At 47.1% G+C, this 26,858-nt stretch overlaps 1 protein-coding gene across 1 annotated transcript; it reads right to left on the reverse strand.

The window, feature by feature from the left end:
- Positions 1 to 37: 37 nt before the first annotated feature.
- Positions 38 to 24,226, reverse strand: LOC104018447 (uncharacterized). Its single transcript, XM_087753727.1, has 24 exons — positions 24,206 to 24,226; positions 22,274 to 22,300; positions 21,553 to 21,579; positions 16,863 to 16,934; positions 15,458 to 15,574; positions 14,966 to 15,001; positions 14,424 to 14,450; positions 13,965 to 13,991; positions 12,786 to 12,830; positions 12,124 to 12,186; positions 10,777 to 10,821; positions 10,201 to 10,278; positions 9,561 to 9,584; positions 8,586 to 8,639; positions 7,779 to 7,823; positions 7,193 to 7,282; positions 6,764 to 6,835; positions 5,959 to 6,000; positions 5,054 to 5,080; positions 4,556 to 4,627; positions 4,411 to 4,464; positions 4,119 to 4,145; positions 3,564 to 3,617; positions 38 to 2,905 (listed from the first exon to the last, which is right to left on the reverse strand). Exons 4-24 carry the CDS (start codon positions 16,932 to 16,934, stop codon positions 2,669 to 2,671), a joined length of 1,308 nt encoding a protein of 435 aa, XP_087609853.1. The 5' UTR covers positions 21,553 to 21,579; positions 22,274 to 22,300; positions 24,206 to 24,226; the 3' UTR covers positions 38 to 2,668.
- Between the last annotated feature and the right edge of the window lie 2,632 nt (positions 24,227 to 26,858).

Raw genomic sequence — 26,858 nt, forward strand, 5'->3', positions numbered from 1 at the left:
CGCCAGTAACTATTTTGCTCCATAAGCATTCATAAAAAAAAAAAGAAATGTGCAACTTGTACATTTGCCAGAGTTGGCTGGGGGTGAAGGGTAAAGGGGACAAGGCACAGAGCAGTTGTTTGACCTAGAAAGATCCTGACCTGCTGTTAAAGCGCATCCTAACACCAGCGGTCGCAGGGTTGATTTCTGCCCTGGACTTTCTCTTCTTCCCGTGCCCTCAAAATGCTTATTTTGGCCATCATAAAACTCCACGCCTTTCTACCACGTTTCACTCGAGTGATTCCAAAATGACTCGTCAACTTAAAAAGAGCTCTGCAACCTGTGTGTCAGGCTCATGCTCATGCTCCTGGACTGAAAGCCATCGCCGAGAACCCAGCAAGCCCCCACCGCACGGTGGGGTGGAGAACGAAGACAGCACTCCCAGCCAACATGCAACTAACCCTCACGTACATAAGCAGGAAGACGTGCAAGTGCTTCACTAACTAGTCACATAGTAGTTACGTATTGGAGAAATCACCGACTGCAGTTTACAATGCCTTCAATATACATAGGTCTCATGTTTTCTATATAGTTAAGATGGGGAATAGTTGGTAAATATAATATCTCTAAGGAGTAAATACAAAGAGTTGAAGCGAGCCTGCTGCTAGTAATTGGTTTCCTTGACACATATGAAAGTAATTTAACTTTTTGAAAGAGAGACAGCTTACTGCCCTTTTGTTTCTCTGAAGACAACTGCAAATCATCTAGCATGCAGCATTTTCTATGGTTAAAAAAATGGAAATAAAACAATGAGCTTTTTTAGCCAGTCGTGCAGTGCCCTGGTCGGGGAGCAGAGCACGAACCTTCCTGTGTAGCTGTTGGGCTTCAACCTGGGCTGCGCAGGGCAGAGCTGCGTGCCGACAGAGCGAGCGCCCTGCCCGTGCCCAGAGTGCCGGTGACCCCCGGCCACCGCTCTGCAGAACCGGCTGCTCGTTTGGGGAAAGCATTTCAAAACCCAAACTCAAAGGGCTGCAGCAGCACAGGCATGAGGGGAACCAAACTGGGCCATCCATGCTGAGAGAAACCAGGATTCATTTTTAGCATCTGTTATCATAAAGGGGCAAGCATCCCCTACGTGACCTCCCACTGAACGCACTGGCGTCCTTCCCTTGAGTGCCAAAGTGAAACATACTGTTGCAGCTCTGCTGCCTTGCGTCCTTCCTCTCCCCTGAGGGATTCACTCCTTGGGACAGAGCTTGGCCACAGCAGAAACACACACAAGCCATGCAAGACAGCAGATACTGTACCAAAGGGCAGGGCACGCTCACCCCATCCAGGCCTGGTAAACCTGCATCCCTTTTGCTGCCTGCAATGCTACAATCTCCCTGTTTGAAAAAATAACTGCTTATTGAGAATGATAAAGGACATGGGAGTTACTCAGACAGACACCCGTATTTCAGCGGAGGAGGATGGGTCCAGAACTTTACACCTCCGTTTCTGATGATACAGCAAGTGAGCAGAGTGGTTTTATGGTAGGGGATTCACAGGCACAGAGAGTCTGTCATCTGGGAAAGATCTTCTCTACACAAACCAGAGCTTCATGTTTGCAACAGCACAGTGAAAAAGATGAGGGTTAAATCATCCAGCGTGTTGAGGGAGGAAAGGTGATCATGAGAAAGAAAAATTTAATTGTAGTTCACATTCAATCTCCAAGCAAAATAAAACATAGTGACTGAAGGAGCTTTTTGCTGGTATAGTGGAGCTGTGCAACAGCTTTGATTGCCATAGGTGTGCTGGCGGGGTGAGAAAAAGTCACACATTTAGGAAAGAAATGGGTTTTTTGGAGCATGCTGGAGCAGGTACCTGGCACTACAAGTTAGGTGCAGCTGAACTAGGGGCTAACAGCTACATTTAAGTAGTTTTAGTTCAGTAGCTCATACGAATCCCTCTTTTCATCCTGCAGCCTCAAAGCATTTTAGGGAAAGGATCTCTCCGGTTTTAGTCATTATATGAAAAATAGCAATGAATATTTTACCAGGCCAGATAACTTTTTATAAACCATTACAGATTTTCTTTTTCTGGGCCCTATCAAAGGAATGAGAGGTTCTGGAAGTGGACTTAGGAGATTCCTCAGGCTCAAACACCCAGGAGGTTTCCTGGAAAGCCTCTCTGTGTACACTGCGCGGCAGCGGCCTGGGACATGTCTGAGAAGGAACAGATCTGAGCCGCAAGCTGCTATCTCAGGCGGAGAAACACGGGGAGGTCTCTTCTCCCAGAGGCACTTGTTGGCAGCCTGGGGAGCTCCAGCTCATACATCACCTATCTTTGGCAGTACTAAGATGCTATCAACTCCAACGCACCTCCCCCCACGGGACAGCTAGAGCCGGGCTCATCCCTCGCTTGGTTTGCGGAGATGAAGGCATGGAGCTGACCTTGTTTTCAAATCGCCTCCCATCCACTGCATCAACTTACTCAACGATTTCAAACGTACTCAAAAGCCAGGCCAGCAGCTTCACCCGGGCACGCTATCTCTCAAAGAACGTTACTGAAGCCCATTGTTCCTGACTACAATAAGAAGGTCTTTACACAAAGATTTTTTATTTTTACTGCTGTGGCTTGCTCCCATCTGGCCAGAGAGGAGCCCTTACAGCGAGCAGTGAACTGCCAGCAGTGCAGATAAAACAAACCATTAAGAAAAGTGAGAAAACAATAACCATCTGCTCTGATTTACTGCAAAATAAAGAACTACCAAATCCTCCCTCCCTTTCCCTGGCTGCAAAGCTGCGTTCCCTTTCAGTCCCAGCAACGCATGCTTAGATGAGTGAAATAAAAGACTTACCACAGGACACGGCTGATCCAGTCCGGGAGGGCCTGGTTCCCCCTTCTGCCCTTTGGCTCCTTTCCTCCCTGGTATTCCTCGCTCACCCTGTTGATGCAACAGGAAGACATCAGCAACAGGAGGGGTGGCACCTCGCCTTTAACTCGCACAGCGCTTGCAGTCCCACACCTCACCCAGGGTAGGGACATTTGCACTAGTGCAACCTCAACTGAGTAATGAAATCACTGTGAAAATCTTCAGTTAAAGCTGGGGGGAGATACTTGAATAGGTAATTTTATAACAGAATGACTAAATGACCGGTTTCTGCTAGAAACCAGGTTGGTATCTGACAGTAAGTGGGAGCAACTCAGCTGGGCTCCTGCCTCCAGCTGGGCACCCCTTTATTTAAGGATCCCTGTAACAAAACATTTGACTTGGATCCATTTTCAAGGTCTATAAACCAAAACTAGCAGTTCTTTGCAACCTGGAGCTGTCAGGCTGCTCCATTTTCCCACAGTGGTTGTGCTGGTGGGGGGACAAGCTTGCAGAAAGCACTTCCAAGTGGGCAGGAATTAACTGCATGTCCTGCCCTATACTGGGACCATGCAAATACTTGTGCCACAGAAAAGGCCTTATAGCAACAACCCCAGAGGCTGGAGAGGGAACCAGCACGCAGGGCAAGCATCACTGCCTGCCAAAAAGAGTGGCCAGTCCTGCCCCTGCCCCGCTTGCCCCACGAGTATCTCTACAGCCATAACCCACTCACCTTTTCCCCTCTTTCACTTCTCTCTCCTTTCTCTCCTCTGAGACCCGGGAAACCCTATCACGACAATTTTTAGGTGGAAAAAAAGAGGTTTGTAAGTTCAGTATGTGAATGTCCTGGCATCTCAGTTCAACAACTCCAGCCATCAACATATCCTCCCATGGTGAAGAATATGACATTTTCTTGTTCACTTGGTATCTCAGCGATTTCTTGGGAAAGCTAGTGCTTTACCTACCCCAGTAAAATTACATCTATTGGGGATTTTTGTTTCACTGAATCCAATACAAATATTCTCAATTGGAAAGGGAAACCCCCACGCCACTGTTAGCTGAGCAGCGATACACGGTGTGGCACAGTCACTGCTGTGCAGTGGAAGTGGTCCGGCAACTGGTCTGAACTAAGCCCTTTCCTACAGACATAATTCCATGGGCAGCATGTTTAAGGGACAGTAGTCTGTACAGTGTTAGCTACATTTTTCCAAAAATCTCAAACAGTTTGATGGCCTTTACATACATGTTCATGTTTCTACATATCACAATTAACGTTCTCCATACTCACATCCAATCCTGGCTCCCCTGGCTTTCCCTGCAGTTGTAAAAATAAAAATTAAGACATGCCGTATTGAGTTTGGTGTTGCAAGCAAACTTATATCCAGTTTGGTGAAATACGACGGTCGTGACAGCACGGGCTTGCCCAGCAGCCCCTGGGAGCTCCTCACCACGCATCGGGATAGTGCCAGTAAGCCCGGCTCTGCAGTTCTGTCTGGACCCACTCCGGCAGGGGTTTTATCAGCCCCTATTTTAGGATTACTCCACAGCATCCCCGGCTCCTTTCCCACACCAATGATTACCTTCTCTCCTTTGGTACCGGGTAAACCGATGAGCCCTGGAGCACCGGGGAGACCCTTAAGGAAAAAAGAAACAAGGCATCGGGATAGTTGCTGTAAGGCAGGTTTCTGTCGATGGCCAGAAATAAGATACGGGAAAACGACTCACAGCGGGTCCAGTGTCGCCGTGGTCCCCCTTCTCACCGCTGTCGCCTTTTTCTCCCTTTGCACCGTCCAAGCCCTGCATAAATGAAATGGCATCAACCAAGAAGACCTGACAGCTCTGCCTGGGACAGCCAGCCCGCACATCCACCGCCTCCTCCCACGTCTCTGGGATGCTCGTACCCGCGCTGCCGTTAACATTTTCCTCAGATAAGAAAATAGTTGAAAATACAGGTTTAAGCCTGTGGGTTTGGAAACTCTGACTCGCATATGCTGCCAACCCTCAGGATTCCGTGCTGGAGGAGGATTTAAGATAGTAAATATGTTTGGAAGGAAAAATGGCTTGTTTTCCAAAACGCCAACTGCTGAACAGCACAACCAAGGGATGTGTTGTCACAAACAGTGACAAAAATATCAGTCCCCAGAGCTGACAGGCCTTTGTGAGCCTGTAAATAATGCACTGGCAGCCTGGAAACAGTGGGTGACATTTAATTTATTGACTTACTTTAGGCCCCTGGATTCCAGGAGGACCCTGTGGGAAAGACAATGGTGCATTTGAAAAAACAGAATTTAAAAACAACCCCCAAAGTTTGCTTCCCAAACCATTTCTTGCTCAAATTATGGGCTGACAATGGCCAAATATTTCTTTTCAAGACAGGTGGCAGTTTATTTGGTTCTCCAACGTCAAATCAGGGGGAAAGCGAACTGAAAAGGACCGCTTTGTGTAACATGCAACAATAAAGCTCTGCAACACGAGCTTTGGGGAGCAAGAGCCCTGCAAGAGCTTTGCTGAAGCAAGTGATAGCAAAAGCTCTGGAGGGCGGCACCCTGCCACCACGGCCCTCCAAGCCTGGGCAGGGCTGGAGACACCTCCCAGGTTATAAACACTGCTGGGAAAGCTGCCTGGTTTTGGAGCGCAGTCTCTCAAGGTGCATCTTGGACACAGCAGAGGCATCCTGACCTTCCTGATGCCCTTGACAGCTCCTCAGCCTTTTGGAGCATCATAGGTACGAAACACCTTAGATATCTGCATCAAAAATGTTCATCACCGCCTGCATCCTCTCCCACTGCAGCTGATGGCAAAAAACTTAATCGACTTGGGCAAATTTGTGGGAATACAGACACCATCATGGGGGGAACAGGTTTTCCCATCCCACAAGGTTTGATCTTTTCCCCATTCAAGGAACAACTTGGTTATTTGCAAAATGTGCCACAGATGCTGATGCCACAGATGCCACACCTCCTAAACCAGGTGATTCCATCTCACAATGCTTCCCTGATTTTTTTCCCCAGATTCACAGCAGCCCACAATGATTAAACAGAGCAAACCGCCCTCGTCCTTAACTAATCACATGCAATAACAAATCTGCAGCAATGCTTGATTGCACAAGCCGCTTTCCAGAGTCCTACCATAGGGCCAGGTAATCCAGGGGGTCCGGGCTCGGGTATGATCTGCAGAAGGGAATTAAATGGCACGTCAACGGGGCTGGGCACAGAGAGAAGACAGTTCAGGAATGGAACCTCACATGGCCCAGAATCATGATTTAATGCCCTCTGATTTAATGGCTTTAATCAAAATATCTGCTAATCAAAGGGCTGCTTGTAGGATTTATAAATAAATGAATCTTAATAAGCACAAGAATCAAGATAGAAATGAGAGGCGTGAGTTGTGGTACTCAGTGTATTTGCCAGTCACAAAACGGATGTATTGGAAAATGATGCAATTTTCCGCACGGACCGGAGGAAACCAGCCTGTTTGATTAAAACAAAACAAACAAAAAAAAACCCAACAAAAAACCAAACACAAACCAGAACAAAATTAGAGCTCTCATATCATTCATGAAAAACTATCAAAACCCACCACTTTTTCTTTTAAGCAAAAAGAGCAAATAAGATGAAAACGCTGTAGAAATCCTATAAAACTGCAAGGAGCCCAGTATGTTTTTAGAACAAAACAGCAGCATCCAATATGTCAACCATTAATGCAAAATCTAAAGTAACTTTGTATTGCCAAGTGTGCAAAATGTTCTTCCCTAACAAATAAACCCCATTTAGGGGTTGTAGAAGACAGGTCTGAAAAGGTTGTGTACAAGACAGTTGGGTTTCGTTCCCCTCCACTACGCTGATGGATACGGAACCGACGGCTCCGGCCCACGCACCCCGCTTTCGCCTGACCCTGCGTCGCGGAAGAGGCTTTATGATGCCGGGATCTTACATGGTTATTCTGCAAACACGGCGACCCCGTGTCTCCTTTTTCTCCTTTGTCTCCTTTTGGCCCCTCTGCTCCCTAAAAGATAAAAGTGTAACACAGATGTGCATCTTCCAGGAGAGCAAAAACAAGAGAGAAAAATACATTTCTCTTCTTCTAAACTCCAGCCTTGGCTCAAGCGAAGCTCTTGTTCATCCCCACGGGACTGTTTGAGAACAGGAGATTTTCTCCTCCTTGGTACCAGCTTAGATCACCTTCTGAATAAGCCATTATCATCATCATTAGCAAAGAAAATTAAAAGCTCCCGCATCCTCCAGCTCCGCAGCAACGCAGTGTGGACAGGCCATTACCTAGATCAGCAAACCTGGCCACATACTGAGCATTTGCAGAAACCAGTGCATTAAAGAACCAAGCAGCAGATGTACAGGGACGTACCGGTGGACCCGATAAGCCCATTTCTCCCGTCTCTCCTTTCTGTCCCGCGATCCCTGCGCTGCCCTGGTCACCCTTTGCTCCTTTGGGACCCTGGAAATTACAGAAAACAACTTGCTTAGGAGAAAACTGTTAAAAATGCCTGCAACAGCTATTTCTGCCTTGCTGTTGTTTCTCTCCATATCGTAGCATGAGCTCATGAAAAGATGTTTTAACGTTAAAACTTACATATGCCAATTTTGCAGGCGCAGCAGAATTTGGCTGGGCCATAGCAGGGATTGCAGCCATTTAGGGTTGGGAAGGTTTACAACAGAATTTGAGGCAGTGTCTGATGAACCACTTGTGAAAGGAGCCCCTTTAGCTCGGCAGACGTGGCCACAAGCAGCATCTACATGCTCATGGCTAAGCGCAGGGCTGTAAGCAATGGGCAATTAATTCAAGGAGATGCAGCTAAACATTATGAGGCAGAGCTTGCTCCTGGCAGGCTGAGATTTGCTTTTCACAGCAGCAGCTCTCAGGGACACACAGTAAACTTCTTTTTAAATTGGCTCCTGCAAGGTCTCGCTTGATCCAGCCATGCCCCACGCACCTTTTCACCATCCAGTCCAGGTGGACCCGGCAAGCCGAGCTCTCCCTGAAGCAACACAAAGAAAGGGGAGCCCACGGTAAGTGAAATCAAGAAATCATCTTAGGAAAGCATTTTGCAAGGAAATTAATTACTCATGGCTATCAACCGTTGTGGTTATGGGCTTGGCATTGCCAGGCTCAGGAGCAGCAGCAAGGAGGTTTCAATGAGGTGCCAGCATTACCGGCTCATCCGAATTTGGGTGATACCGAAATCCTGCCCCATCCCGTTCTTCCAAGAGATGCTTTTCTGCAAGTTAAATTCTTCTTTTAAAGAAACTACAGCTGACTGTAGGTTACTGGCTATTGCTTGCGAAGCGGGAGGACAGTGCGGTCCCACTTTGACACAGTGCTGGGGCAGTAAGAAGCGCATGGGGAGGGTGGGTTGGAGGGCGGCTTGGCACAGCTTTTGGGACCGCCGGCCCCTCCTCACAACTGCTTCTCCCATTTACTTCTGCCTCCCGCTGCGTGCAAGGAGGAAAGCTTGGAAGGGCCAGGATGTCACCCGCCAGGTGTAGGATTGGGAGTGGATTTGTTTCTGGGACAGCATCCTCTGGAAGTAGCTGGAGACCAAAGAAAGGCCTGCAAAACTTTGGCTTTTGTGCAAAAACCTCCTCTCAGCCTGAGGAAGTGTTAAATAGCACTTCCTTTACCATGCGTAGTCTCAAGCTCTGCAGCCAGCATTGGCTTGGGAGACTTGCTACCTGGAGAGCCACCAACAACCACGTCGCTCGCTAGGAAACACCATCTGCATGGCAGAGGTTGGGCTCACCTTGGGACCTGGAGCTCCTTGGGGGCCCGGTGGCCCTGGGGGACCTGGTGAACCCTGAAACACAGCAAACAAACTGGGCATGAGCATGACTTACATGAATATGGCACACTGTCCTTGTGCTGCTGGGGATGAGCTGGGAGCAACCACGATCTACAACAGACACTCATGTGACCGGGGTTGCCCAACCACCACGATGAGCTCAGCTAACATAAAGTGTCCCAAGGGCCCCTCCAGCATATGGGGTGTTCATGCAAAAGGAAACACAACTGGAGCTAGCCGGGTGTACAGGTGCAGCAGGACATGTGCTAAGAGGTGAAATGCCTTTAGCCAGAGGTGTGGCCCCACATCTGGTGGTCTCATTTTGCATTCTCCCCTCTCCAGGCAGCCGGGCTGGGGAGAAGCATCCTGCAGAAAACAGCAACAACTGGCCGGGGAGGTGCAATTAAAGAGGGGAAACAAAGGAATTTGTGTGAGCACTAATAGCAGGAAAACCTTGCATGCTTAAGGAAGCTATTTTTCCTGGGCACTGCTGGGTGCAGAGACTGTGAACTGCCTTGAGATGAACAAATGTTTTGGAACTTGCAAATTATCTCAAACAGCAAAACTCATGGTCTTGCTCAGCCGAAAAACAAAACCGTATCACATCCCCAAGCACCTTTTTCCATGACTGCATACTCAAATGCTGTTACATTTAATCACTCTGGAAGCTGTGCAAAGCCACCCCTTTCCAAAGCTCTGTTCGTGAGACAGGTCACTGCACAAACACTGAAAACGGCTCATAAGCAGGAAAAGAGCAAAGTTAGCGAGGTTCAATGACGTGCCCCTCGGCAATCTCCACATGCAGAACACGGGAGAGGGTCTGGGCCCAGCAGATGAAGTCTCCAGACATTTGATGGAGTCTCTCTGACCACTGCACTCCACAAACTCCACTCACAAATCTGCATGCCATGCAGACATCTGGCAAACAGTAATTACCATCACTTTGTGTATCCCTGCAGCCTGTCATAAAACAATTAGGATAGTTCTCAAATAAGTCTGTAACTAAGTATTTATTCTGTTCAGCTTTCCTCTTAAGGAAAACGGGCAGGACACTGCTCAGTCGGGCCGGTTAGGGGCTCAGGCACCATTTCCTTTTCTCCCGCATCCCGACCGCTGCTTGCAGAGAAAACCGCTCCAGAGGGTGCGCAGTGAAAACCACAGCTCCGCACCATGCCGTGGGAATAACACACTGCAGCCGGCAGCATTTAAGGTGTAATTTGGCTGCTCACACTCGTTGCATCAGGTGTTTATATGTCACAGGCTGCGTCAGGTTGCTTTTACCTGCAGAATATTAACTCGCATCCCACAGCTGGATCCTACAAGCCTGGTACCCAGCCTGAGTTCACAGCCTGAGTTCTGCCACTGTTTTTGCTGGTACATCCTAAATATCTTCAGCCCCCAGATGCAATAAGCTCTTCCCTCCCGGCCAACTCTGTGCTGAGACCGAGATCTCGGAAAGCAGAAGCAGGACAGGGACAGACAGGGTGCCACAATGTCCCTGCGGCAGAGCTCAGCAGTTTTTCAGTCCTCTCCCATTAACCCACAGGAATCGGCATGGCCTCGGTGCTGGGCTTACCTTGAGCGCATCCAGGATTCGGCCGTCGTAGTCGATCACTACGGTGTCGCCCTGCTCCCCTTTCAGGCCGGGGGGACCCTGCAATCGGGGACGAATCCTATTTAGTTTTTGCAGCATCTGAGAAGCAGGTGGTATGAAAGCAAAGACCTGACACCCAGGTGTTTGGGGATTATCACCTTACAAACACCACTGATTTAATCAATTCCTAGTCTGACAGCTGTAACCATCATCCAACCAAACCTCAAAAGGGCATAGATTTGTGTAACTGAGAAGTGCATCAGAATCCTCACTTGATTACCCTATTTGCAGCTTCCCTCCTGCTAAAAAAGGGTCACGGGACAGTCACACTGATGAGAAAATGGGACTTGACTGCATTTCCCAGAGCTATCTCCCATGGCAGCATCTGGTACCTACAAAATGATTTGTTTAAATATGCACCATCTCTGTTTTCTAGCACTGAACTGATCCTGGAGCGGTTCAACCACGCACTAAGCAGAAAGAGGTGGTGAGGCACAGCTCAGGTCGAGGCAAATACGCGACTCCAAACCAAAAAAGCAAAACCCTGAACATCCATACCCGGGGTCCGATGGAGCCAATTCCTCCCTTCTCACCAGGTTCACCCTGAAAATCAAAAACACATTTTTGGTTCAAAGACACCAAGGAAAATATAGAGTATTTATCTTAAAAATACTGTAACTACAAGATATGTTTTAGATAAAAAAAAAAAGTATGGCACCAAGAAGTAACTGCTTCTCCTAGAAAAAAAATAGATTTGACTTCAGAGCAAATATATTTTGCAAAAAATAACATTGGTGTGAGCAAGTTTATAGTAAGAAAATGTCTCATTGCAGAGGGAGCAGAGTGGCCCGCTTGGGGCTGAGCTCTCCATGATGGCGATGTGCTGTGCCGCTCCCCGGCTCCGCTGCCTGCTCCGAGCGTGCCAAGCTCCGGCTCTTTGTGCAGTTTCACATGACTCTCTCTTGCTTTAGGCTGAATTTAGTGTGTGGAAAGTTTCAGCCGACACGTTTAAACCATTTTTGAGGGAGAGTTTAAAGAAAAGGGCTGTGCCAAAATTTTTTTTTTTTTTGTTCCCCACCTCCCCCTTTTTTTTTTTTTTGAAAGTTGGGAAGTTTCGGAAAGCAGTAGCACTCCCACAGCAGTGACCTGAAATTCAGTTCAGGATTCAAAAAATGTACCTTTTGCCATACCCATGGAAATCCATTTGCTGGCCAAATTAAAGCCCTCCAAAAAGTAAAAAGTGGTATAAATGCAAAGACTTTCCATAAGAAAACTCAATTCAGCAGATCCCAGGGGGAACAAGCCAGCACTACTGCTATGGTTTTAGAAAAAAATGGCTAAGGGTCACTTGAGCCCATGTTTCTTCATCCTATACAGTCTCCTGCCCGACAAGGGGCCACGGCTGTTTGATACAGAAAACACGACTGCATACAGATCCTACTAAATAAGAAGCAGCTGAGGGGGGAAATAACAGCCCGCGGATGCTGTCCGGGTCCCATCAGCACAACTTAACATATCAAGACTGTCTTATTGCATTTCTTGGCAGTTATGAAGGTCAGCAGAACAGGACGGCACGTAAGTGCTCGGGGCTTTGAAGTGATACCACAGTCATCAATACAGCAGATCAAAATGTGATCAGAGGTTTAGCTCTCTTAGGGAAAAAAAATTCAATGAAAAACATGCAGGGAGACGATTTTAAAAACTCTTATACTGATCTCTGCTTGAATCCAGCTTTCATTAAATCACCAAGAAAAGGTAAAATACTCCTTAACGTCCCCCTGTTTTGTTTCAGTTTAGGCATTTTATGAGCCTTTTAGAAGGCAAAGGCCTAAAACACCCGCTCAGCTGAAACCTCTGCCTCAGTAGCGCTGTGCCCAACTTCCCAGCTAATGGACTTTTATTTACCTTGGGTCCTGGCAAGCCATCTGTGCCATTCTCTCCCTTGGGACCCGTGCTTCCTTTTTCTCCCTGAAAACAAGACAATTTCGACAAATGCTATATGGGTAGGATGGAGAACAGATTTCTTCAGGTTATAATTTTCTTGCTTTATCTTTACTTTTACATACGTGACTGAGCAAAGCTCTGTATTTAGCCTGAAATACGTCATGTTGCCTAGGTGCATGAGGGGAGCTTTTGAGATAAAAATGAAGCTTTCAGGCTTAACAGTTTGGCTGTTTTAGCCATAAAATCAGCCTCAAAACCACAGCATCTGGCGCAGGCTCCCACAGAGAGCCCGCCGCACCCTGATCTGGGCAGTGCAAACCCACATCGCGAACCCCAGCTCCAGGCCACCCCCAGCAACAACCCCCAATTTACTTCTGCAAGAGGAGCCTCTAAATGGTAATTCTCTGCCATAGTCAACAAGTTGTGTTTGCAAACATCTTCTGAGCAATGCTACCGTGGCAGAGGGGTGGGTTATGCTTCTCTTTCTCTTCCCCCCCCCCCCCCCCATGTCAGAGGAGAAATGTGCTTCTCAGCATGCCCCAACTGTGATACTGTGCCAAGAAACCAGATAGCAAAAGATACTGCCAAGCACATGCATTAGATGGACACAGAGCAGAACATACCTTAGGGCCCATAAGTCCTGGTTCCCCAGGGATCCCGTCATCACCCTGATGAAGTAAAACACAAAAAGTGAAATACAAAGAGCTTGTACACACTTATCATCAGGATCCAACACATCATTTGACCCCATTGAGTGTTGTGCAGACCTGAGACCCACTCAGGTTTGCAGGAAGCTGGGGGAAAGCTGCAGCACGGAGCCCAGGAGGCTCCAGCATGGTCCTCTGCTCCCACCCAGCTCTGCCTCTGCCTCCTCTGCTCCCGGGGCAGTGGATGGGCATCTCCCAGAATTTGCTTACAGTGTGCCCTGGGGAAGATGCTCTCCCACCTTTAATAGAAATCAGATATTTAATCCATTTAGGCTTTTTAGGTACCAAAGACCTCCTGCAAGCTGCCACCCATCCTCATGGACTTCACCACAAGTCACCAGCACACCCATCTGCCGGGAGGAGATTTTCTTATTTCACTTGTCATGCTTCCTTGTTCTGGAGTAAAACCACTTCACACGTGCTGAAGAGGTTAACTTTACTGGCCAGTTATGAAATTTTTAAGCCAAATTCTGGCCTGAAAAACACCCATAGCCATGTCAGTTTTGGGGTAAAGCAGTAAAAGGGAAAGGCTGGGCCCTGTCAGGGCTTTGGCTTCAGCTAAAGGCAGTGATTTATCCACTACTTGATGGCACCATGAGAAGAAAACGTGGAGAGCTTGGACACGTGAATCTCCCGCAGTCTTCAATGCTGGCCCAAGCAGCATGCCTGTCCTTAAGGAGAGTGGGCAGTCTCCGCGAGACCGAGGTGCTGTGCGGCGATGCCCATCCCAGGAACCTCAAACCCACCATGGGGGCCCGTGGGCAGATAACAGCTTCCAGGCACTTCTCAGTTCAGCTTGAACTATCGGAGCGAAAGGGCTCAAGACCTACTGCTTTGTTTGGCATTTGCTATTTTATTCTTTGTCTATTGGGCAGATGTGATTGCAGCATCTGGCTTGCTTGTTGTAATGAAAACCAGGCTGCAGGCACAACTGTGCCCGTGCTTTGGGGTCGCATGTGCGAGAAATGCCAGGGAACACAAGGAAGGGCTTGGTACAGACAGCCACAGCTTCTCCATCCGTCTCTAGCAATGGTTTCCGTAGTTGAGCACCAAGCAAAGCAAAGGAAAAAAAAAAAAAAAAAATCACCATTTTACCTTTTTCCCTTGGATGCCAGGCTCACCCTTCAACAGCAACACACACAGAGAAGAAAGAAGTTTAAGGACATAACAGAAAAGAAGATCAATTGTATGGATACTGAAAATTAATTGTAAAATTAAAACACTCAGTTTATATTGATCTTCTTTATCCCCTTTCACAAGAAAGCAGATTCCCACAACACACCCGCTTCCAGCCCCCCGTGGCTCCCTCCACCCCCATTTCAAGGCTTTAACATGGGCAATGGTTGTGCTTTTTGTGCAGGTGACACATTCAGACAGACATTTGCAGCTCCAAGTCAATGGCTAATTTGATACCTTAGAAATTCTGTATTTGATCAATACAGATGAGTCCAAGTCCAGTGCGAAATATGTATGTTCATCTCCACCCCGCTTATGCAGCAATATTTCAAGAATTAGTGTTAAAATTAGACAGATAAGAAATTCCTTATTACCCACCTTTGGTCCTGGAGGTCCCCTGGCACCCTGTTGAATGTAAGAGTAGTTGGTATACTTGTTTGACAATAGAGTGTAACAGGATGAAAACATTTCCAAGAGTACTTTAATTCCCATAAAAAAAACGACACAGATGCCAACTTCTCATCTTCTCTTACAAATACAGCCGTAAGTTCTCTGTGCTCCCAGTAAATAATAAATATTCTTTTATGGCTTGTGTATTTTGTGTATAATAAGCACCTTTCTATCCATCCTAGACCTTAGTGAATTGGAGTTACAATGCCAGGAGGCTTCAGAGAGGCAGAAGTGGGGATACAGGAGCAGCACATCCCTCCAGAGGAGCCAAGGGGAAAAAGATTGGGCTCTTTTCTCCCCAGGCCACAGGTACCCCTGGACAAACATCCATTTTAGGGCATCTATAATTTCCCATGAGGTTTTTTTGGCCTCCATAAGCAACAACACAAAGCCACTTGCTGCAGCGAGCTGAAGGGTGATGATGTAAAGTCAGGGGCACGCACACACGGATGCTCCTGGGCAATACTAACCATGAGGCCATCCTCTCCTGGCTCGCCTTTGAAACCCTGCAAAAATAAAAAGGCCAACATTGAAACTATTATCCCTCATTCTCCAAAACACTTAGTAATAATTAGGACATTCAGTAGCATTACGTCGCGGCCTATTTTTTTATTAAAGGAATTGCCAGTGATCTGGAGGTTTGCAACAGGTCATCTGAAGGCTACAGATCAGGGAAGAGATCTCCTCTGGGCTCTCTGAGTTATAACACACACCCGCAAATACATGCTTCAGGTCCAGCTCTTTGCTCCAAAACTGAAGATGGAAGGTCCCCTCCTGCTCCCTTGGCCCCATGCCCCAAAGCTTTGCTGTACGAGCAGCCATCAGAGCCCAACCACTGGCCCAGGCTGGGCACCCAAAGTCTGGTGTGGCAGCACTGGGGAAGGGGACACCCTTCACCCTCCTCTCCCTTGCTGGGCTGGGGACTGCCTGGCATGTGCTCGCTGTGCATCTCCCGTCCTTACAGGGGGGCCTGGAGGTCCTCTTGGGCCATCTTTTCCCGTGTCGCCAGGAGGCCCCCGGGCACCTGGGGGTCCTGGCGGACCAGGGGGGCCAGTGGCTCCATCTCGACCTTGATCACCCTGGAAGAAGTTCACACAGACATGGTGAGATGAAGCGGCAATGGCGAGTGGTGCCCATGGGGTTCCCGTGACACATGCACTGCATCCCGGGGCCATCAGCACCCTGGCCTCTGCTGTCCTGGAGGAATTTAATTACAGCTGCCAATTGGGAAGGCTGGGAGCTCATGGCCACTTCACGCCCTTTGGGTCTGGTTCCTTAACCAGGATTTTGCTCAAATGCCTTCCAACGAGGTTTTATCTCATTGAGCCCTTGGCCAGTGACTGTCTGCATGGAAAACACCAATTCAACAGCACCCAGAAATAACCCAGACCCAACAACATGCTGGCATGGAGCATGCACACACTTCCATAGCTTAGTGGACCACACTAAAAAAACCACAAAAAAAAAAAAAGTAGCGCTTAGTAGTATCCTTTAAATACAGCCAAGGTCATATATTAACATCCAGCGTAGCTCACACCCTGCATTGCTTGGATGCAAAGAAAAAAGCAGCAGCTGTATCTCCGTGTGATTGTGAAGGTTTGGTAGGTGCCCGCTCCGGAGGGGAGCACCCCGTGGGGCTTCGCCACCCAGTTATCGGCTCCCGACCCACCACTGGCCGCCGCAGCCCAGCCCCAGGGCTGTGGCTGGGCACATCCATGTGGCTGCACAATGGAAAGCTTCACAGAAAGGCCGCCTCGTAAATCTTTTAGCAATATCTGGAAGGGTTACCACCGAGGCAGTATGAGGGCTGTATTTAATATAGGGTCCACCCTCAAATCAGGGACAAGTGTGGGATTTTCAGAAGTCCTTAAGTGACTTAGCAGCACAAATCCCACGGCCTTTCAACAAGATCTGTGCTCCTAAATCATTTGCATAGTTTTAAAAAAAAAATCCTATTGCAAATGCTGAACACTGCATCTAATTACGTCAAGAGTCTCCCACTGAATTTTGCCTAATTAAAACGTCACGTTTAGAGTATGAGAATTTAGACAACTTTACTTTTAATGCATTTTATTTTACAATACCAGCACTGTTCATATGAACATTTATAGGACTTTGCTGCTTGATTCCCAGTTCTCACAAAGGACCAAATGCTAAAACCCATCACTTTTATGCCTCTCTACTCTGACAAAACTCCCCCTAAATTCCAATGGGGTTTCACTCAAGCGTGCTCCAACAAGCACCTCTGAACATAGCCACAGTAGTGACAATTTAAAATAGCAATAGTGCGTTTTCAGCCAGAAAGAAGAAACAAAAGCAGCTCAAAGAGTCACAGCAAACCAGTGGCAGCAGATCCGATACATCTACCTTGAGCACTCGTCGGCTAAAGACAAGCTGATCGTTAGCCAGAAATCCGTGATTGAGCCGGGGAAAAACCATCTAGCCAGGTAAAGTGGGAGGCAGAGGAGGAAAGAGCAAGAATTTAAGATGAAAGCACAGCAGAAGAATAAGTTTTAAAGGCTGTAACAATATATATCAATTTTTCTTCGACAGTTAATTGATGCATGAGGAGGAAATAACCTAGGTAGCCAACAGTGGTTGTTTTAACATTCTGGACACACTGGAGCTTGGTAAGCAGTAAACAGACATAGGGAAACAAGTATCTTTTCATTAGTTTACTGCACAATAGGACATTCAAAGCAGCTGGGGTACAGAGGATTCCCCTACTGCAGGGCTTTCTGCAGAATAACAAGTATTATTCCAGTAAACCCCACAGGGGATATATCCCAGCATTTCTCCCGAGACCAAATATTATATTTTTTTTCAGAGGCTAAAATGAATACCGATGTATTCCCCAGCCTGCAAAATGCCGATAAATCTCTCAGATTTATATGATGCAAAAACAATGTATTCAGACCATGTCAGTAGTCATTGCCATTGTCTTTTAGCCTTTCCACTTATCTGTCTAGGGAGAAGCAGTAAGCAAGACATTGCCTTTCTCAGGACACTGCTTGTGTCTCCTTTTCCCTGTCCATCCCTGCCCACATCTGTAGGAGGACCAAAGGGACGGAGCAAAGCAACAAGAAACCCCATGGGAACACACAGCACATCCTCCATGGGGATTTTGGAAGGTTTCTAAGGAACAAACCTCTTGTCCAAATTGCCCAGGGAGCTTTTAAACCTTTCACACAAATAACAGATAACCCCAAAACTCAAATTTGGGGTAAATATCGCATAGGCAAGCCTGCTGCCTGCCCAGCTTCCCAGGACAGGCTCAGCAGCAAGCGCGCGCAGGTACCTTGAGCACGGGTGTTTTAATGCAGTCGTCTCAGAAAAGGAGGGGAAAAGCAAAGTCATACAGAAAAAAATAATCAATGCTGGAAAATAAACCCCACCCAAGATTTTTTTTTCAAGCTGTAGAGAGAGGCTTTAGCTCAGCCCTCACATAAATACAGCTCTTTGGGGGAGGAACAATGCTGAAATCCCGAGATTTTCGAAAAAAGATGATGCCACATTGAAATTAATGGGGACACAGGGCCCTTGCGCTTGGCCAGTCCCTCCAGGCACTGCAGAACCACCAGAAAGGCTCTGCTGCAAGCAAAGGGTCTTGCAGTAGACCCAAAGAACCTCATTTTATGGCTTCTTATGTGCATGAAGCTACACAAGAGCATTAAGTGGGATTTTCAGAAAAGCCCAAGGAGCAAGACAGGAACTGAAACTTTTTTCTTATCCCTCAGATTGCTGAACATCATCCAAGTAAACACCTCCCAAGCCCAGCACTATCTGTTTCCATGTGAAATCATAGAATCATAGAATCGTTAAGGTTGGAAATGACAATCTGCATTTGCTCCGAGGCCAAACACACCATATCCCACCAAATCCAGCAATCGCACATTTAATTTTAAACAATCCCTATTACAGATAAGCCCATGAAATAGCCCTGAGGGCTATTAAATACAGAGACACCATCTCTGGCCCATGAAACATGCTGGCCATGGATAACCAGGCTCCAGGAGAGAAGTTAAGTGTGTTGGAGTTCCATGTTCCTGCTCCATGTTTACACTCTCCTGATGCATCTGGTCACGGGACACTGGGCTAACTGGCCTTTGGGTCTGACCCTGTGTAGCAATGGAGTTTTAGGGCACAGAAACCTTGAACACTGGCAATTTCCAGCTTTAGACTACTTGATTTAGCCATTTCAACATAATGTTCCAAAATAGGGAATAAAGTAAAAGTAGAAGTTAAAGTAGAAGTTAAAGTAGAAGTTAAAGTAAGGTAAAAGTAAAAATCCATACATCTCGCTGTTGGCTTTGAGTTCTGCAGGACGCTTTCTGGGCTGAGCTTTCATCTACACCATGAGCTTGGCAAGCACTTATCTTCTTGCCAAAAGTAAGAGAGAAAAGAAGGTACTTTTCTATTTGCAGCCTAAACTCCAGCCTGTAGCTACAGAGCCGGTTCAGCCACGTGGCCGGCCAGCGTTTAGTCCCACAGCAGCTGAGCATACGGGTGCAGACGTTACTGGTGCCATCTCCGTTGGCGCTGGCCATCGAGCAGGAGCATGCTGCAAGGGCCACTGGAGACAAGAGCATTTCTCTCACAAGTTGAAGCCCCTTTTCTCCCTCTTGAGAGCAAACCCAGCGCTGCTGCCACAGGCACTGTGCATCCCCTAGCCCAGATGTGCAAAAATCCATCAATCCCATCATCTATCTAAACACCTGAACCATCAGTAAGAACAAGATAGCCCAAGCTAATGTAAGAAATCCAGAGTGGTCACCCCAGTGCTGGCTCAGGGAGCGAGTCTGGCTTATAAAACCAGTCCTTTTCAGAGGTGTAGCAATATGTTTGATTTTAAGAGAGAAATACAAGCACAAACATCAGGGCACAGCAGTCCCAGCCTTGGCAGCATCCTGCTTTGACTCTCTTTTTCCTCCCCAGAGCAGAGGGAATCTGTTCTCCCTGTAAATACACTTCCATGCATTTTGTCGGTATATTTGAGTATGTTTATTCTCCATCCTGGTTAGGTGAGGCTGTGCAACAGCCTCCCTGATGCCGTTTGCAAGCGTTAGCTTCAGTGCCTAAGACAACCCAATGTGAACTCCTTCCTCAGCTCTCCAAAACCGCCCTCCAGCATCTGCATTAGGCACACTCACACGTGCAATAATCTCTTTTTTTTGTCCACACTGGCAGCAGGTGGTTATTTGAGAGAAAGAGAAGCAGCGCAGACATGAACATATTCAGTAGCTAATCCTTCATTGCCTTCATCTCACTTCCACTGCAGACAGTCCCTCCAAAGCTGCCCCAAGCATTATTCTCTTTTAATCTATCATTCCTAATGATAATATTTTTGTGTTCACTGACACACTCTATCCCCACTCCACTGCCCAGAGACATGCACATTTACGAGGGATGCGGCATTGGACATATTCCTAGTTATTTATCCTCCCATTGATGCGATGACTTGCTGTGATACATCTTTTCAAAATCAGCTAAACAAAGCCACCACTGAAACTTGAGGAAGAAGATAGACAAAATTAAGAAAAAAAAAAAAAATTGGACCAGATGGTATTAAGAAGTTTCATATCCAATCCACAACCCTGAGTGTCTGGGGACATTAAAGGAAGCTATTTTCAAAGCCAGGCACCAGTTGCTAGACCTACTTGTGGCATAGCTCTGCCAGGCTTGTTTCTCTCCCTTTCCTCACAAATTGTTTGTGAGCCTTCTCTTACTCTTGTGCAAAAAGACATAAATAAATGGAAAAGTAAAGCAAAATCTTGACAAATGCATGTCAGGAGAAAAAAAAGCACATATTTTTATTGTAGATTAAAACATAGGACAAGCGTTACCTTGGGAGCTGGCACCCGCCCCTGTGAGTCCAGACAGAGCCTGACCCCAGAGCATCTCCCGCAGCACATTTAGGAGCCGCGGCAGGAGGCGGGTTCCCGTGTTGTCTGGCAGCACAGACCAGAGGGGCTTTGGAGACTGAGCATATCCTCTGGCATCACCCGCGTCGCCAACGCCGAAGTCATCCACAGCCCTAGCCAAGGACTGAAAACTCACACCCATGTGCTGCTGAATCACCTCTTAAAGCCTTTTCTGAGTATGTGGGTGGGCACTTAGACAAGGTTGAGACCTTACGCCGAGCCCCTCCTCAGCCACATAGGGCATAAATCTATCAGAGAAATTTCAGAGCCTGAAGGTGACATTTCCAAAGGCACCCAAGGCAGTTGGGAGCTGCTTCAGAACACACCACCAAAAAGTGACTTAACAGCCTCTAGGGGAAAAAAGAAAAATAACTCTGAGGCATCTCTGCCCAACGTTAACCACTGAGGTCCTGGCTACATTTTCAGCAATTGCATCTAAACCTCCCAGCCAGCTCTTGGGTGCCAGCTTCAAATCTGGCCTCTGCACGGGGCCCGTACACCAGCATCCCAGCACATCCCTGCCACAAGGCTTCCATTCCAGCAGGTGCCTGTAACCCACGGCCAACTGCACCTCTGTTACTGTGATGGAGCCCACCTCAGAAATACTGCAGACCTCGTAGTGAGCCCTCCTGTCTCAACCCCAACATGGGAGACTTTGTGTTACTGCTGCCATTGCCAAAACAGTTTTCCTTCATCATACAGTTACTTCAAACCCTTTATTTTCAATCAAAGGCAGCCTATGCTCCCAGGCAGGTAGCTCAGCAAGAGAGGAGGAACTTTCCGTCCTGCACAGCACCATGCCCGGCCTTCCTTGGGACACCAGGTCTTAGCACGTACGGGTGCTCTAATGCCAACAAACAAGGAGCACAGCTTCAAGAGAAACACGGAGTCTGTCTCTGACACTGGAAGAGCAAATCAGGGATAGGAAAGTCCAGTAAAAGTGAAACCTTCATGAGGTACCTGGTCAAAGTTAGGAAAACCACCACCACAAAGAGCTCCAATAGCAAAATTAAACATTTCCAGAACTGTTATCATGCCTCAGTTTGCAGTGACAAAGCTGCACGAAGCCTTGTTTTGTGTGGTGACCAAGCCCAACCAGATTTTAGAATAAATCAATGTGCCGTGTCACTACTTACCCTTGGGCCGATGTCCCCTGCTTCACCCTGTGCGTCAGGCAAAACAGCAAGGGTCAGCTATTAGAGTTCAAATTTCAACGACGAAGGACCGAGCATAGGGTCAGCTGGACGCGGGAACGGCACACAAGGGAAGTGGCAAGAGTCCTATTGCTTAACATATTCAAAACCAGGGAGGAGAAGGGCTTGAGACAACACAATAGGGAATGATTCTGCCCTGGCAGGCGATGAAACAGATAATAAATCAGAAATAGCAGATTGTTTCCAACTCTAAGGCTCCCCTAGCAACTGCTTATGTCCTACACATGTGAGGATTAACATCACTTTCAGTACAGTAATGACCTTCTTTGGCTGCTCTAATTTCATGGGAGGATGTCATGCAAACACAGAGCGATGGAGCCCACAGCCTTGGTCTTGGGGGAAAGCAAGAACAGAGTTGTATGCCACTCTCCTAACCCTTAAGGGGTTACCAGGAACCCTGCAGCATGGATGAGCTTTAAGGCCATACTTATTCCTCCTATGTCTTTACAAATTCTTTCTGCCCTCCCCTGCCCGGGGCTCATCTAAAAGCAACCCGAGAACCTGCTGTCGCGGCTCCACGTCCCAACAAAACCCAGTGGTAGCGTCATGCTGGTGCATTGGGGTAACCTGAACTGAAAGAATTACAGCACGAGGAGAACATACAGCTGCTTCCCCAAAAGCCATATGTTAATGCAGTCTTTACCTTTTCCCCTTTTGGTCCTGGAGGTCCCTGGAAACAGATAAGAAGGATCCGAGTTGAGAAACAGCAGAATCACCAATGCACACAACATCAAAACCAAGGAGATTGCATTCATCAATTCACAAACCTGAGCCATGTTTGCTATTGTTTTAAGTTATACATGCTATTATTTTAAATTATACACTGCTTCACATGAACAGCACGCTACCGAAAAGCACCAACGAGGTCCCGCCTGCTCTTGCCAGGACAGAGGACTGGAGAAGGACCAGGGCAGGGCAGGCAGCGTGACAGCCGCTTGCAAGCACGTGACTCTAAATAGATGCAAGAGATTTCTTGAAGTATTAAATCACTTCTAGAAAAACACATGCTTAGCATATCATTACAACAATTATACATCTGTTTGAAATAAACAAGGAGGATGGGCTGCTTTCTTTGGCCTATTTGCTGAAGACATAAGTCATCTTCCCTCTAAGCAGCTTTCTATAAGACAGGCAGGCAGAGACACGCTGCAGCCCCAGAGAGAAGCTGCAGAGCCACACTTTGATGTGCCTGTGCTGCATCCTCCTTCCAGCACAGAAAAATACTGAATCTTGGGGCTCAGCCCAATTCATGGTGTTTGCAGAGAGGCTGGCAACGGCAGCATCTGCATTGCTGTGCAGCATCCCTCCTGCTGTTAATTTGGCTCTAAGCAAGGCTGCTGGCCCCTTGCTCTCATCGAAGAGATCATGAACAGTCTGGTTTGAGTTTGGCCATTTGATAAGTTTGCTTTTTCGTTGAGATTTTCCCTGCTTCTCACCCAGAGGTCTCGCTCCCGCCCAGCGCACATGCACAACTCGCAGCCGTTTGCATCCACGTGCGTGCCAAGGGCAGTGGGCACAGGAGTGTGCTGCTGGGATTTGCGCTGCTCTTCCATCATGGGGTTTTGCTAATTCAAAGCCAAGCTCTGAACACAGCGGTGTGAGCTGGCCTTCCAGTTTCTTGGGATTTTTTCTTTTCTAACACGTTATTTCTAGATTTCTTTTCGTTCACATTTATCATCTTCAGGGGTAGGATAAAAACCAACCACAGCAATATACAGCTATAACAAAATTCTCCCCAACTGGCTAGAAGTAAGTATCTGGAGTAACTTTTTGATTGCAAAGACTGAATGACTTCTGCCCGCTTTGAAAATCACAGTTGGTTTAGGACCAGAGCTTGAAAAGGTTTCAGATGGTGCCCTCTAGTGAACGTGGTGGAATAGAGTAAGATTTGGACACAAAATACAGAGCTGCGACCTCCTGTAGCAACCACCCAGCTGAAGGAATCAGAGCTGGCTAGTGTTCGGCTAGCATAAAAATGAAAAAGTCTGTGTTTCTGTAAAACAAGTAAGAAAAGAGTGGAGCACCTGAGTATCCAAAGGGCTTCCAAGCAAAAATGAAGTCAAGCAAATAGCTCATAAAATGAAGTCTAGGCTGTTCCACAAAGCATTGCGTGGACACCGGGCACTCTCAAGCACTTCCCACCTGGGCTCCTTTGGAGGCAAATGAACCCAGTTTGGGAACAATTATTTCTACAATACCACTTTGTAGTGCCAGAAGCACGCAACCAAGATTACTGACTTTGCTTCTTCCAAGGTGCTACTGGAGTTTATGTCCCAAATTTGGTCTGTAGCCCATCTGCAAAGTCTCCACTAGCTGAGCTGGCACAGAAGGGGAAGAAGCAGCCGAGATGAGCTGACAGGTAAAGAAAAGCTCACCTCTAGCTATGCCGGCCAGCTCTGGCTCAGAGTTTAAACTTGCATGTGTTACAGACCACAGAATATTTTTTCTAAATATAATTTTGTCTCCTAAACAGTTATGTATGTAGTAATAGATGAGTAATATTTGAGATTCTGCCTATCTATTGGAGAGCAGCATGAATAAAGACATGTTACATTTGGCACTCGGTGCTACTTACTGGTTTGCCATCCAAACCAAGAGGCCCCTGAAAAGGGAAGGAAGACAGTATTATTAAAAAGAAATAATTAAAAAAAAGTCAATTTACAAACATAGCAATTATCAGTCATGCTCTGAAAGAGGCCCTACTTATGTATAGTACACTCTTTAGCTATGTTATTTATATACCTAATCCTTCATCCATGCAATCCAGCAGGAAGGTTTCACAGAAGTACAGTAAGAGGCATCAAACAATTTGCAGAGTACAAAGGAGCGCGAGAGGAAGCGACAGTATTAGTGACAGGGACAGGGTGACACTGCTCTGGCACAGCGCTTGGGACTCCCTGAGGTTTTTAAAGACTCTAAAAGAGCAGCAATAAAACATGACTGATTTGGTTAAACCGAGCAGGTCCAGGAGTGATTCACATCTACCTCAGACCTGAACCATTTGTTTTATCAAAAGGACTTGCTGAAATTCTACCATTTTACCCAAGATGTGGGGATCAGCCATCACCCTCAGTCCATAATGGTAAATCTCATTGATGGGAAAAAGTGTCTTGCTGGTGAGGAAGGAAGGGTGCATCGGCCCCGTGGGCTGACACCTACGTGCTTTGCTCATCTGCAGTGATACAAAGCTAGAAATGCGCTTGTATTTGCAGGACCAAGCACTTGGTCACCCCAGTTCTTCCCCAGGTCTCCCCTTTCTAGGGTTCCTGCAGGAGTGTATGGTAAATCGCCATGATAAATGGTTATTTCCCCATCGTTTCTGGTATGCAGCTCTTAATTAACATAAAGGCACTGGACATATTTGGCCATAGGAAACCTTGCTTTTGAGAAAGGATGCATGTGGGGAGGAGAGGAACCACTGATGATCAAAAGCCCACAGACAAAGCCAAAGCTGCCCCTGCTGTCAGCTGGAGCTGGCACACAGGCACTTGGGGATGAACAGAAGCAGTTAAAAAACTGAACAGTTACAGTAAATCCCAGAAGAACTGCATTTCCACCCATCCATGACCTGCCGCCTGAGAACTTAAAACCTTTCCTCATTTAAACCCAAAGAAGGCTCAGCCCTGCAAACCGTTCCTGAAGAGACATGGCATTATGGTTGCGAGTCTGCAAAGCCTTCAGACACCTGCTTCCACCCCTAGATATCTCATATGTGCTCACGTGCTTCACTGGGTGAGGATCCACTCCGGAGGGAGCTGCAGGCTGTGCCAAAAAGAGGGCACTATGTCCCTGCCCTGTCCCCGCAGCAAAGCCTGACCCAGCGCTGCAGCACAGCTGGCAGCTCCTGTGGTCTCAAACTCAACCCGGCCTTGCTCTCCTCACTGCTACTGCAAATTCAAGGGCTACACTTGCAAAACGGTACCTTGGGATCAGCACCCACTCCCTCGTACATCTGCCCAGCACAGGCGCATCTTCCTGGCTCCTTCTGCAGACGTGCTGGGCTGAAACATCGTCCCGCATTACAGCCCTGTAAACCTGGAGGACCCACCGAAGCAAATGCAGTTTGGACTATTATATAACAAAACAATAAACTATCCAAGTTTTCTGTATTTCTTAGGGAACTGATTAGGGTGAACTCTTTTTTAGTTCACCTTGAATCTGTGATAGTGAAATTCAGCAAAAAAGAGAAAGGTATGTAAGAGAAGCCCAACGGCTGCATTAAAAATAGCATCCTTCCAGCTCACAGCTCTGGCCATCAATAAGGAATAAATCAGTCTGCAGTGGCTGTGGTGACTGGGCTTAGAATATGAAACCGTGGGGGACATGCAGCTCTGTTAGGAAAAAGAGGTAAATCCAGGTGGCTGAATCCTGGGCAGGGCATCGGTACCTGTGTTATAAAGACCAGGGGACCTGTACAAGAGATGTTCACCTGAAAATAAATGGGGATTTCTTGACATACAAGATTTCTGAAGTGACCAAACTCAGGTTATACTGTTCACGTGATGTGTATTGTTTCTCATAAAGAACGACCAGTACACAACTCTACGTAGCAGTAATGAAAAATAGAAATTAATGCAGTTGCATCCGTTAATGCAAGGGATTGCAGGTCACAACCAAACTACTACTACTTCCCCTAACACCCTCTCCATATGTTATCTCACCCTGATTCCTTACATTGTAACACCTGGGAAAGGCATCAGGTCCATGGAGTGGTCTTTCCTGAAACTATGATTGTTTGAGATGGTTCACCTGAAGCTCCCGATGCAGCGCTCTGACCTCCAGAGGACAAGATGTGGGACCTGAGCAGAGAACTTGCAGCACATTCAACATCTCAAAGGAGCAGAAGTCCCAGAGCTGGTTGCTGGTTTTTTTTTTGTTGTTTTTTTTTTTTTTTTTTAAATTCACAATAGCAATTCATCAGCTTTTAGCTATTCTTGTATCAGCCCACAAAGGGACATCCAGAAGAAAAAACAATGGCCTATTCAAAGGATGTTTGTTTGAGGGAAAGCATTTAATGCTTGAGAGAAACAATATCCATCAGGCTTTTAAAGGGGCTCTTGGCCAGCTGCGCCGCTGAATGGACAAGACTAACTCAGACTTTGAAATGTTTTGTTAGTCTGGGCTTGAGATTTAATTGACTCTGCTCTACCTGCCCAGCCAAACATCTGCATAAGCAAAAGCAAGGTTTCCGAGAGCAGCCAAAGGATTGCATGTGTAAAGTAGGAAAG

This window comes from Nipponia nippon, unplaced genomic scaffold (genome assembly GCF_047370975.1).
Source record: "Nipponia nippon isolate SJK-2023a ecotype South Korea unplaced genomic scaffold, ASM4737097v1 scaffold_17, whole genome shotgun sequence".
Lineage (NCBI taxonomy): Eukaryota > Metazoa > Chordata > Aves > Pelecaniformes > Threskiornithidae > Nipponia > Nipponia nippon.

Coding starts and splice junctions, on each gene's coding strand:
- LOC104018447 (XM_087753727.1), bottom strand. CDS start 16,934: ATGGTTTTTCCCCGGCTCAATCACGGATTTCTGGCTAACGATCAGCTT. Junction 15,575..16,862: donor TTAGCCGACGAGTGCTCAAG/GTAGATGTATCG, acceptor AACTTCTTCCAG/GGTGATCAAGGTCGAGATGG. Junction 10,279..10,776: donor TTGGCTCCATCGGACCCCGG/GTATGGATGTTC, acceptor CCCCGATTGCAG/GGTCCCCCCGGCCTGAAAGG.